Here is a 14,300-nt window from a genome sequence, read left to right as displayed (position 1 = left end):
TGACAAAAATCTTGCTACATATCTTTATTTTCTTATCCTCTAATCTAATTTATAGAAAAATGGAATGAAGTTAGCCAAATCACTGAGCTACTGAACTTATACATGTGCTATATATTATCAAGGTGGCTTGACCTTGCGCACCAATTTATTGCATCCTTAAGCAAGAGGTACAATTACCAAAATATAGATCGAACAAGAGACTTCAGAAATGGCAACAACATACTCTCTCTGTTCTTAAATAATAGTTACATAACTTACATTGTCCCAACACCTTATATACACAAAAAAACCCCTTCTCGTACTTCCCTATAACGCAATCTTAGTAAAAAGGTATAAGGGTAAAATCAATCACAAAATTGATAGTGTGAGCTTATTCCGAAAATCCTAAAATAGCATACTTCTTATGTGCATGACTATTATTTCTAGATAAAGGGAGTTGTGACCAAATAGGGAGTAGGATGAAAAAAAAGAGCACCTTCATCTAAAGTGTAAAAAATTTTGCTAAACAAAATCTTTGTACCTGTAATACTTACAATGATAAAGAATGATGGAGAAAATGCAAAATTTCTGTGCAAAATATGCAGCAAAGAGCATAGCTACATGTTCCATAGCGGAGCCTAGCCTTCCAACAATCATATCAAATTTCAACCGCCTTGAGATGAATTCACCCCTTATAAGCTTGTCATTTGGTTCACGCTGTCTTCCCTATAAAAATTCGGATTCCTATTACCCTGATTGTGTTGGCTTGAATGACCCTCGGACGAAAAGTAACCATAATTTCCGCTTGGGTTTCTATTACCCTGATTGTGTTGGCTTGAATAACGATCTGCCAAAAAGTCGAGATTATTTCCACTGGAATTCCTATTGCCCTGATTGATTTGGCTTGAATGACGCTCAGCTGAAAAGTTGACATTATTTCCACTCAGATTTCTATTATGCTGATTGTGTTGGCTTGAATGATGATCAGCCAAAAAGTTAACATTATTTCCACTTTGGTTTGGAAAGCCCACATTCTGAGAATTTCGATTATGATCATGCGGAGTTGAACGATCAACATTCTGCCTGCTCTGGCCTGAGTACCCAAAATTCTGGCTGGGATTACTGAAAAAATCACTACTATCTTGACTACCACCACCAAATGCCATTCTCCGAAACCATCTAATTTCAGCAGATTGTTGAGCAGAATCATAGAGCTGACTTTCACCCACCCTCAGCCCATTTGACAGATCTCCTGAGTCGGACATGCTAAGAGCTCTGAGAACCTGTAGAACAAGAGAGTGACCATCTGTATTACTTCTACTCCCTCCATACTAGGCTAATAGCAGTAAAAACAAAATTAATGTCAATTACCAGTCCCATTCTCGGTCTCTTTACAGATGAATGCCTCACACAAGCTGCAGCAGCCTCGATCATTCGAAGCATCTCACTCTCAATATAGTTCTTTTCAAGACGTTGATCTACCAGACCGTCAAGTTTTCCCGTCTCAAGTGCATGAACAAGCAAAGGCCGTGCCTGAAATGGCAATATTTGATTCAGAATGACTAAAATATTACTATTGGAATTGGAATGGTTTATCAAATATAAATTACCACACCAAATTGGGGAAGAACCACGTCATAGGAAGCATGAAAAGCATGCCAAATCACTACTATCAGAACATTTAATGACTTGTGATCACATTTCATATAGCCAGAAGATAACAAATGAGGAAAGGGATAATTTATTACAGTTTAGCCCATGTGATATTAAGGCAAAATTTTGGAGGTCAGAAAAAATAAGAGGGGAAAGGAGGAAAGAGAGCATGCGTATAATTTAAGCCATAAATTTACACCAAATAGCGAAATGGAACTATTTCACGACATCCCAAATAGGAAAGAGCAGAACAACTAAAAAGACAGGCAGTAATTTGCTTTTTCCATCTATTGCAAATTGACAACTATGCTAAAATATATGATGATATACTTGATACTTCTTCCATACTACCTTCTCTTCTTTGAAAAGGCTTATAAGTCTTTTAGATGCAAACACTATCTCAAATAGTTAGAAACAAGACAGCATACACCACAACCTTCACTAGCTGGAGTCATACTAGGTGGTGGTTGTTTCTATTTTTCTTCCATCCATGCAGACCCTCTTAATTTATTTTTATTTTTGCAAAAGTAAATTCAGTTGTGTTCGGTACTGTATATTTCACAGTTTCACACTATCTGAGAATAAAAGAACAAAAAGATTATTTTTTCTTATACAAACCCTACGAAGATTATTGCACTCACTACTAATTATTATTGAAATTAATTTTATTGGTTGCATATGTAAAGTTCCTTTACCATTGTTTGGATGCAGATGCAAGTCCCCCCCCAGCACCCCCCCCCCCCCCCCCCTCTCCTCTTCCCCCTGTCTCCTAAAGGGCCAAGCCAAATCTAGCATCCCAACCTCATGATATTGATGCTCAAGCTTATGATACAAAGAAATCAAACAATGCCCCATTTCTTGCCAGGACTACACAATGACAGGTTAATTTGACTAACGGCAAGATACATACCCATTCAACTAGACTTTCATCTCCCAAAGGTTGCGTCTCATCCACAGGCTTGCGACCAGTGATAAGCTCTAGAAGGACGACCCCGAAAGAATACACATCTGATTTCTCAGTCAACTTACCAGACGTAGCATATTCAGGAGCCATGTATCTGAAATCAGACAGCACCAACCAGGTATGTTAAGCAAAGAACATGTTATCACCTAATTAGATATTCACTTGGTAGATATACCTATAAAGGCAACCATTCTAACTAATACCTACCCAAATGTTCCCATTACGCGAGTGCTAACATGTGTCTCTGCATCCATTGCCAATTTTGCAAGTCCAAAATCTGCAACCTGAAAAGAAAATAGACCACTAAACCCAAAAGGTATATAAAGGAAAGAAATTGAGGACTAAAAGCCTTGTGAGCAAACTGCATACCCGAGATTCATAGTTATTATCTAATAGAATATTTGTCGATTTAATATCTCTATGAATTATTCGTGGATGACCTGGCACAAAAAAAAAAAAAACAGTAAATTAAAGAGAATGAAGTGTATAAGAAGACAAATTTAGGACAAGACATTACAAGAAGCCATCAGTGATTGTCTAAAACAAGTAGTAGTAAAGGACCATGCTAAGTATCAGTCTTCAAATATATAAAAGCCTAAATCAAGTTGACAATGGAGAAAGGATAGATAATGGTCAACATATGTCTAAGAGTTTATCTCTACAAGACTATGACTATGCTTCCATTTAACTATGGAACAAAATTAATGGACTCATAAGCAGAGGGTCATGACACTAATATAACATTATGGCAAGTACCAATGAAGCAAATTGGTTTACAGAAAGATATACGATCAAGTAATGAAAATATATATGGTGATAATGCAGGAATATACAACCTAATGGATAAATGTGATCTAACATGACATTGCAGTAATGGGAAAAAAAAAAAGAAGAAGCACCATCCAGTCATCCAGGGCACGCTCCTCATATCCTAACTCTGGCTAGCAGTAAGTTTAGTGAAAGCAAAGCATGTTAGCAGTTGTCACCAGCAGACACTAAAGATAAGGTATAGGCATACTGCTAAGGTTGAGACCTGACCGCCTGCTGGTGAGTGATTTATAAGGTGATTAGGGATAAATCAACGTGGGCACTTTTGTGTAATTGTCCTGCGTCGGCTGCGTGCTAAATTTTAGAATCCTTCAGCTACACATTCTCCTCTTTTATAATTTTTCAAATTAGACTGGGTATGGGCATACGACTAGTAGACATGAGGGAACTCCAACATTGCCTAAAATCTGCACACGGCTTTGATATTTTAAGACATTCTAGCCATAATAAATTATATCTGAGCTGCTGAGAAGAGAAAAGGAGAAATCTAGTGTCCAAAATTTGGACTCAGTCTTAATATTAGATCTACTGCATATATGCTCTGGATTTATTATACCCAGGGTTATGACTCCCTCTTCTTTTGCAGAAAGTTGCAGCACTTAAGAAACACAAATGCATTCTCAGTTAACCAGTAAATGTTTTTTGTAGATAATTGTGAGACATATATGTAAGCATTTATGGTAGAATTGTAAAGCAAAGAGTAACACTCACAATCTTCATGAAGATACGTAATACCGCGAGCAGCGCCCACGGCAATTTTAATACGTGTTGCCCAGTCCAAAACTGGCCTTTCATCTCCTGCCAAGATAAGGGCATTCATTAAAAAATCTACAAGCACTATAACAAGGTGCAAAAAAATAAAGCAGAGCTATAAGGAGCAAACCTTTACAATGAAGATGATAATGGAGTGTGTTGTTAGGTACATATTCATAAACAAGCAGCCTTTTATTCTCTAAAATGCAGTACCCAACAAGAGAAACCAAATGCCTATGATGAATGCGACTAATTATTTCCACTTCTGCTTTAAATTCACGCTCCCCTTGTCCACCACCAACTTTAAGCTGCTTCACAGCTATCACTCTGCCATCTGATAGAAGTCCTTTATATACACGACCAAACCCACCTTCACCTAGAAGTTTCTCATCAGAAAATCCACTGGTAGCATCATACAACTCTTGATAAGTAAACCAGGACCTTGAATGGCCATATCCACCATAATCAGTGGGTGTTTCACTACCAGAGCCTCCAAAATTTGAACCTGGATACTCTGTCGTCACTAACAGTTTTCCATCTGTAACCAATAAAGTAGTCATTTGAGTCATATTACAACGATATTTTACACCAATTCACCCAGATTTACAAGCTATTTAATCATCAACATTATATAGACACGTTCACAAGCTTCCAAACAGTCATACATCATATTGATGAATTTCTTTAACTAAGTTATCTTCAGAGAGTATCATATTGATAGACAACACTGCATAAAGGATTACCAGATAAGGCAGTAGAACTTTGTTGGTAGGGGTGCCTTATCATTTGTAAAACTTTGCTGAAAGAAAAGTACATACTTTTGGGGCATTAGTTGACGCTAGGTAGTATGTACAACTTGGGATGAAATATTATATCAACACCCTTTAATCAAAAAAGCAAGAAGTTTTCGCAATGAGTTACTTCTTTCAAAATTATATTAGTAGCATTCTCTTAACATTAACTCCGCATATATTCACAACTTAAAAGTTCTCACCAGGAAAAAGTAAATGACACATAATGAGATAATGTATTAGAGAGACATTGAAAGGGTTTCAGCCAAAAGTTTCTTAAAAAGTATATTGATCAAACGGAAAATAAGAACTGGAATGAAATCAGATTAACTGAAAAGTGAAAACAGTTATCAGTAATCAACATTCTTCAGCCACAGCAAAGGAGCAAAAATATTACCTGATCGTGGAGAAGAACCAATTGAGGCAGGAATGACATGCCCATCATAAGGTCCAGAAGACTTTTTGTTTCGCTTAAAGATCCACACACCAACCAAACCAATGAGTCCAAGCATTAGAAGGCCAACTACTACACCAATAGCAACAGCTCCTCCCGTACCAGTTCCCCCATTACTGGGAGCATTATTTGCAGTTTCAGTTGAACCAGAACCTGGTCTATTCCCCGGTAAACTAGAAGTCGGTGGGACTAAGCCTGGGGGCGGCGGAGAAAGTTGCAATCCAGGAGGTGCACCTGGTTTTGTAGATGGTGGAGAAGCTGGGTTAGGATCAGATGGAGGTGGGGCATCTCCGGAGGGTGGAGTTGAACTCTTTGGAGGAGATGCAGCAGGTGGAGAAGGCAGGCTTCGAGGAGGCTGTGATGATGGTGGTGTTGGCTTTACAGGAGAAGTTGGTGCTTCTGGAGGAGGTGAAGTTTTTGGTGGGTTCGATGCTGGTGGAGGTGGAGACCCCTCAGGGGGGTTTGACGTTGGCGGTGGAGGGGGAGGATTACTTGGTGGGTTTGCTGCTGGTGGGGTTGGAGAACTTGTTGGGGGAGAACTTGTAGGTGGTGAGGGAGAACTTGTAGGTGGGGTAGATGATGGGGGGGGTGGAGGTGAACCAGTAGGCGGATTGGCAGGTGGCGAAGGAGGTGTAACTACTGCAGGTGGAGGTGCATTTACTGGGGGATTAGTTGTTGGTGTGGGTGGTGAAACACTGGGGACCGGTGGCGGGGAAGCAGTGGAGGGAGCTGGAGGAGGGGATACAGGTGTAGCGGGGGGTGGTGCACTAGCAATAGGTGGGGGAGGTGACTCTACAGGTGGTGGTGTAACAACTGGAGTTCCTAGATTGCTAGGGGGTGAAGCATTTGGCACCGTAGACGGAGGTGAAGGCGTCGAAGGATCCGGTGGATTGGCAGTGGGTTGTGCAAGAGGAGGTGGTGTTGTTGAAGGCTGTGGTGGTGGTGTTACAGGCAATTGTGATGGTGGTGGGTTAGAGGAAATTGGTGGTACACCAGAAGGTGCAGAATCAGGAGATGGCGATATTGTCGCCATCTAACAGCTAATCATATCTACATAAACATCATTTTCAAACCTAAATTTGATAAATTTTGAGCTAACTCAGAAATTGTTCAATAAATCTTCTATATCAACAAAATTCAGCTATTTCAACTTCGCAAGTCTCAACAAAACCCTTAATTTCATACAATAACAACACAAATTTCTCAACCACCAAATTTGCACAGCTGGTACTTGTATCAATTGTTATAACAACTGAACAAGATTATCATTTACCAATTCCCTCCAAATAAAATTCTCAGATTACACAAGATAATCACAGAAATTATGATATACCCAGTAAAATTCAGACAAAACCCAGATCAAATTGCACAAAACCAGCAAAACCCAGATCAATTACACACAAAACCCAGATCACAAACTTAAAAAATTAAGATGAACTTTGAGTCTATGAATGAAATTGAGACAACCCAGATCAAGAACAGACTTTTGAAGCAAACCCAGTTGATAATTCTCTGAAAATGACTAATTTTATTCAGAAACTTCCAAATATTCCAATAGTATCTGAATTCAAACCTCAACTGTGCATCACAATTTTGAATGTAAATGAATGAGAAAAAAGAAAAAAACGAAAGAATTTATGAAAAGCTAACCTTTTGTTGTTGGGTAACTATCAACGTGAAAGTGAACAATTACAGTAATGATTTTCTAAAAGAGTTACAAAAATAAACCAAAAAAGAAGGGAAGTATAAGACTTGGTCACTTTGCCGTTAACATTCTCTCTAGATCTTCTCTCTCGAAAGCGCGGCTATTGGCTGTGTTTGCACACGGTATTGTGGGGCCCACTCTAGCAAAAATTTCAGCTGACAACGACATTATAAAATCGAACACTCGTAAATCTTCATAACAAAAAATACTTATAATTAGTACTACTAATGATTTTCAATTAATCTAAAATTAAGCTTGGACAAAAATGTCATTTGAATAATGTTGATATCATAATCACATCATATGTTTGTCTTTACCTTAGACTTAAAGTTAGATCATTCGTAAAATGAAGAATATACTTATATTTTAGATGTTTGGTTTTGTTAGTTTTTGTTTCATATTCGCATGAGTCAATAAAAATTACTCGTATTAACAAAATGTTGTTTTTACCTCAAAATTTAGAGGTTTGGAGTTCGAATCCTACCAAATGAGAGTGCTTGGGGGTAGTGATTTCTTTACGACGAGAGATTATAGGTGTCAATTCAGATACATATATCAGTTTTGGCCAGATGTAGGCTGGTTCATAATTCGACGTTTAGGTTTGGATAAATTCAAGTTCAATTCAAGTTAAATCGAGTCATTTACCGTTTCAAATGCCTATAGGGTTTACTTCAGGTTAGGTTCTATTTAGAATTCAATTTGTACTGAGTCAGATTTATGATTGGTAATTCAAATTTGAGTAGGATATTATCGAATTATATAAACTTCAAACTAGGTCCTTCTTGAGCTTAGGTTAGGTTCAGCTTAGTTCAAGTTAGGTCACTATAATAGGCATAATCAAGTTTGAATTGGATCATTATCAATTTCGAAGAAGAGTGTAGAAGTTGTTGATCAATCTATATCAAGTTCAAGTTCACAATTTCACATAGTGCTAAATCATGTTAATTAGAGGTAAGTGGAGTATAGGTTTGTGTTCGGGCTAATTTTGGGGTAAATAATAATTAAATTAGGTGGGATGAATTTCAAATTGGGTCATTTTGGGTCTCACAAGTTCACCATATTAGCTTGTCAATAAATTAACTTAGTTCGAGTTCAAATTTTAGTGGTCTTAGGGTTTCTTTTTTAAGAGGGCTTCTCGTTTCCTTAGGATTTCTTCCTTGAATGGGTTTTACATCACTTTTGTGTGTGTGTGAATATTTTCTACTACTAGGTTAGGTCCCGTGCAATGCACGATATATTTTAATTTTCATTAATAAATTAGCATTCAATTTAATTAAATTTTTTTAAAACAATTGTGAACAAATTTTTACTAAAATATAGTTATTTTCTTCTTATTTCATGTCTTTACAAAAATTTAAATATTGAATATCAAGCGAAAGAGTTGTTTAGTACTTTAGTCAAATGAGTATTTTAAAAATTATGTCGAATGACTGATTTTAAAACGAATGGTAATTAGAAACCGTTTTTAAAACCATTCGCTAATATTTCATTTTACCAACTTGACGCATGTCGGTAATATTGTCGCTAAAAACGCGTTTTTCTTGTAGTGGTCTTTGATCGTATGGGTAATTTTAAGTTTTGAAAGACAAAATTGATGTATCCTTTTTATTTCTTACTACTCCGTATTAATCAAAGAAGTATTTTATAAATTATATACATAGGCTTTTTTTTTTCCTAATTCAATAATTATTCTTGTCAAGTTTATGAAAATTATATATTCTAAAAAAAAGATTCTCAAATTAAAGATTGCGTTTTTTTTAAGTAATTATATGTTGCCAAAACACATACATATAGTAGTTGCATATCCATGTATAGAATGTAAAAGATCTTTACTTATTTTACACACTATGACAATTATTATTGTATATAATAATTTACTATAATATAAAAGTTATATATATATATATATATATATATATATATATATATATATATATATATATATATATATATAAGAACACACCAGAAATTGACACGTGTCATTGATGGTGTTTCTTTTAGTATATAGTTATTGATTATTGATTCTTCGTTAGTTTCCTCTCCATCTATATCATCTCTTTTCTTCCTGGTCTTAGTTGTGAATCTTTATAGGGGCTTCCATTAATATTCTTATATTTCATCTCTTTTCTATTGTGTTTAATTTCTTTCTTTATTTGTTTGTCAAGCGAGGATTGAAGATATAAGGTTATTACATAATCACCATAAGTATATAGAGGATTGCATAAGTATTCACCGTACTCAAATGACTATGCATCAATGGATTTCAAGCTAATTTGTTCTAATGCTTTAGATGAAAGGTTTTATTAAGGTGATTGTTGATCGTTTATGTGAGTAACTTCACCTTATTTTTGTTGAACTGGATTATTTTACTGAACTAAAATAATTTTTTTTTGAACTTATTATACTTCCTCCTTTTTTTAGACTTGTAATTGTTTGACTTTTAACACTATTCATATGTTCCACTTTGACTAGATTTGATGATTTATAGCTAAGCAAAACTATAATCATGTGAGACCTTATTAGGTTCGTCTCGACTTATACTATTTTAATATCATATGTTTATAATTTTTGCATATTGGTAATTAAAGATATTACGATTGAAATAATACATCAGCAAGCGTGAAAATTAAAGAGAAGTGTTGCAAGCTAAGTATTGAAAAAAAAAATAGAGGAAGTATTATTTTTAATGAAAAGAAATTATTTTTATTGAACTGAACTTATTTTTACTGAATATTAATTTTTAAGGTGAAGTGTGCATGGCCTAATTAGTTCTAAGGTGTTATGTACTTAGGTTGGTTCTTTAAATTGCATGTGTCGTGTGACTATTTTTTTTTTTTTTTGGAAACGTCGTTTGACCAAGCAGGGTCTGTTTTGATTAACTGAACTGGAACTGAAATGAACTGACTGAGCTGAATTGAATTGTTTACGAGAGAATGAAATTAGGAACTAAACTGAACTGAAATTAAGCATTAAACACATTTGTCAAAGATTGGTTTTTACACCGGTAAATATACTTGTATTAAGTAATGAGAATTATGGGGAAAAAAAATCTATTTTATTGTCATTTATTGAATTGGGTTATGGATAATTTTCAAGAAAAAAAAAATTAAAATAAAGGATGATTTAGAGAAATGCAAATTTTGTCAAAAAAAATGGAAATTATCAAAAAGCTTTAGTTGTTGTTGTTATTATTATTATTATTATTATTATTATTATTATTATAAGGAAGACCCAACCTAAATAGACCTCAACTCTTTCGATTTTTTTAGTCCACTATTTGTGAACAAGGCACTTGGGAGTAGATGAGAGCCTGAGAGGTTAAGGAAATCCCTACCCACTTGGTAAGATTCAAACCTCTTACTTCTAAATCAATAATTAGAAAATAAATAAATTATTATTTTTATTTTCCTTGTTTTCCCTTTTTTTTTTTTTTTTTTTTTTTTTTTTTTTTTTTTTTTTTCCGAAGCCTAGTGGCAAAAATTGAAAATTTGAGAGTGAGTGTATTTTGTACGGAGTACTCCGTAATTGGGAGTTTCCGAGTTTTAAAGCAGTTTGCCAGTTTCTATTGCTCCTTTTGAAGTTATGTCATCTCTCCTGAGTATTATTTTGTTTGTTTTATTTTGTTTTAATTGCATGTTTATGCTAGTTTTGCTAAGTAGAAGTATAATACAGACATACAGTAGTTGACTACCACATTATGAATATGTCAAGAGTATCCAACTTGGCCTACTTGATTTTTGTCTTTGTTGAACTATTATAATTATTGCTTGCTTTTTTATTTTATTTTATTTTATTTTATTTTATTTTATTTTATTTTATTTTATAATTATTATTATTTTTTTTTTTTTTGGGGGGGGGGGGCACCGACATACCTTATTTTTTTTTGTTTCGGGGTGAGTTTGACCAAAAAATATTTTGGATTCATAGAAAATAATTAGTAAATATTATATAATCCATATGATTTTTGTAACAAGGAAATTGAATTTTTATTTTTATAATTTTTTGTTATATCTTTCTACTTTGTCACTTCCATTTCATTATCCAAAAATAAATAATCTCATTTATACTTTATATTTATACATTGTTATTCTCATTCATTTGATTTTCTACTGCGACATTGTTGAAAATGGTAATGCAAACGGATTCTCGCGCCCGATCGAGCGGTTGTACGCCCGACCGGACGGAGTTGGCTTAGGAAAAAAGAAGGGCTCTCGCGCCCGATCGGGCGACTCTTGCCCGACTGGGTGGCGGAGTCGAGTTTTGACGAGCCCGATCGGGTGGCTCTCGCCCGATGGCTCGCCCGGGGTGGGTTTTTCCAGATCGCCCGACCGGGCACGACACTTGATATGGAAACTTCATCTCGCGCCTGATCAGGCGGCTGGTTGCCCGATCGGCCCCGCCTTTTTTCCTAGGTCGGTTTGTTTTTATTTGTCTTCGATTTTCGGGACTCATATAAATATGAGCATTGCCTTTCTATCTTCATTCATTCACTTTCAAACCAAAAACACAAACCTACCCTTTGAGATCTCAACAGTTCTTGAGCAATTCCACTCTTCGGGTTCGGGTGCACGGATTACAGAGAGAGTTGCGTTAAACTTGGGGGGCGTGCGTCACTAGGAAACTTGTACCGGTGGTGGCGTATTTCGCTTCTAAGGCAGTGGATTATTGTTCCACGGCGCAACTGTGAGTTTGGGATCTTCAATCCAGGAAAGTTCTAATCTTTTTGTTTGTTATTGATTTCAACAGTTATTTTACCAACAATTTAGAAGCGAAATATTTTTTATTTGTTCTGTTGATATCATGACTAGCAATTCTCAAACTCGTTCATACCTAGATCTGTCTAAGGTTGAGTCTCTTGATGGAATTAATTATAAGAGATGGTCTCAAAGGATGTTGATTGCTTTTGAACAAGTAGAGGTTGATTATGTTTTATTTAGGGATGCCCCAAAACCTATTGAACAAACCAATGATATGATTGAAATTCCTAGCACTCCTGTTCCTAGGAATAAAGAGTCTGGTACTAGTCAGAGGACCACTACTGTCATTGTTAATGAATCTGAAATCAGGAAATTTGATCACGATAATAAGTTTGTGAGAGGTCATCTTTTGAACAGCATGAAAAACAACATATTTGATTTGTATGTCAATATGAAATATGCTAAGGAGATGTGGGAGTCTTTAGAAAAGAAATATGGTGCTGATGATGCTAGGAAAAAGAAGTATGTGACTGGGAATTGGTTGAACTTCAAATTGGTTGATACAAAGCCTATAATGGACCAGGTCCATGTGTATGAAAATTATGTTGTTGAGATTCTTGCTCAAGGTATGAAGATGTGTGAAATCCTTCAGGCCAATGTTTTAATTGAGAAATTACCAGATTCCTGGTCTGATTATCGAAATCACCTCAAGCATAAAAAAAGGGATTTAACCCTAGAAGAACTTGTGAGCCACATGAAGATTGAGGAAGCCAATAGGCTTAAGGATGTTTCCTCTAAGCCAAAGAGCGTGTTAGTAGTCAAAGCTAACCTTGTTGAATCTAATGCTGACTCTGACAGGAAATCAGGTGACAATCGTGCCAAGAAGGGGAAATCTGAGAAGAAGGGAAATCTCCAAGCTAAGGGCAAGATTGGGAAGAAGAACACTGTCAAGTGTTGGTCATGTGGTGAAGTGGGACACTTTGCTTCACTGTGCAAGAACAAGAAGAAGAAAAATCTAAAGTCGAGTGGAGGGAACAAGGGTCAGGCTCATCTGGTTGAGAATGAGGATGAAGATGTCATCGCTGCAGTTGTCTCTGAAGTCAACTTGGTTGAGAACAACACTGAATGGATTGTGGACACTGGTGCATCTAGACACTTTTGTGCTAACAAGGACCCGTTTGTCAGTATGGAAGAGGCAAAGGAAGGTGAACAAGTCTACATGAGAAATTCAAGCAGCTCTGAGGTACTTGGGAAGGGCAAAGTGGTTCTGAAGCTGACTTCGGGGAAGACCTTGGCTCTACACAATGTATTGTATGTTCCTTCTCTTCACAGAAATTTAATTTCTGGTGCTTTATTGAACAAAGTAGGAGTTAAGTTAGTTTTTGATACTAATAAACTTGTGTTAACTCGTAATGGGGAGTATGTTGGAAAAGGTTACCTTAGTGGGGGCCTATTTGTCCTTGAGATTGTAACTGTTTCTTCAATGAATAAGATTTCTACTTCTACTTATATTGTTGAGTCCTTTGAATTATGGCATAGTAGATTGGGTCATGTTGGTGCAACGAAATTGAAACAAATGAAGAATTTAAATTTGCTCCCAAACATGTCATTAGATGCACTTGAAAAATGTGAAGTGTGTGCGGAGTCTAAATTTGTGAAGAAACCTTACAAATCTGTCACAAAGAGAGAGACCACACCACTTGAGCTAATTCATTCAGATTTAGCAGACTTTAAGAACTTGGAAAGTAGAGGCGGGAAACGCTACTACATCACTTTCGTTGATGATTGTTCGAGATATAGCAGAGTGTATCTTTTGAGAACAAAGGATGAATCTGAGTCCAAGTTTCTTGTGTATAAGGCAGAAGTAGAAAATTAGTTGGAGCGGAAAATAAAGAGAGTTCGCTTAGATAGGGGTGGAGAGTATGGCTCCGATTTCCTCAAAAATCTATGTGAAAGTGAGGGAATCATTCATGAAGTATCTGCCCCGTATACTCCACAACAAAATGGTGTGGCAGAAAGGAAAAATAGGACCTTGAAGGAAATGATGAATGCAATGCTCCTGAGTTCCGGGTTGCCTGAAAATTTGTGGGGTGAAGCGATTCTATCAGCAAATTATGTACAGAACAGAGTGACTCACAAGAAGTTAGACAAGACTCCATATGAAATATGGAAGGGTTATGCTCCAAAATTGAATCACATGAAAGTGTGGGGGTGTCTAGCTAAGGTGGGTTATCCATCGTTCAAGCGCTCAACAATAGGTTCTAGGACCTATGATACAGTGTTCATTGGTTATGCTGAGAATAGTGCCGCATACAGGTTTATGAGCCTGGAAGATCGCTCTATAAGTGAATCCCGCAATGCAGAGTTCTTTGAACAGGTATTTCCGTTGAAGAAAAACTTAGTTACTAACGATGTTTCTTCATCTGTAGAGCCAGAAGATGCTTCCCCTAGGATTGAAAGTGAAATTTAACCTAGG

The 14,300-nt window shown here is 36.2% G+C and overlaps 1 protein-coding gene across 1 annotated transcript; it reads right to left on the bottom strand.

Moving 5' to 3' along the window:
* Window positions 1-209: 209 nt before the first annotated feature.
* LOC145562273 (uncharacterized) lies at window positions 210-7,203 on the bottom strand. Its single transcript, XM_081622495.1, has 8 exons — window positions 5,366-7,203; window positions 4,308-4,715; window positions 4,136-4,222; window positions 2,966-3,036; window positions 2,804-2,880; window positions 2,543-2,690; window positions 1,351-1,512; window positions 210-1,262 (listed from the first exon to the last, which is right to left on the bottom strand). Exons 1-8 carry the CDS (start codon window positions 6,453-6,455, stop codon window positions 672-674), a joined length of 2,634 nt encoding a protein of 877 aa, XP_081478621.1. The 5' UTR covers window positions 6,456-7,203; the 3' UTR covers window positions 210-671.
* Between the last annotated feature and the right edge of the window lie 7,097 nt (window positions 7,204-14,300).

This window comes from Chenopodium album, chromosome 10 (genome assembly GCF_948465745.1).
Source record: "Chenopodium album chromosome 10, dcCheAlbu1.1, whole genome shotgun sequence".
NCBI lineage: Eukaryota > Viridiplantae > Streptophyta > Magnoliopsida > Caryophyllales > Amaranthaceae > Chenopodium > Chenopodium album.
The sequence above is the reverse complement of the archived record's forward strand: the minus strand, read 5'-3'. Positions and strand labels throughout refer to the sequence as shown.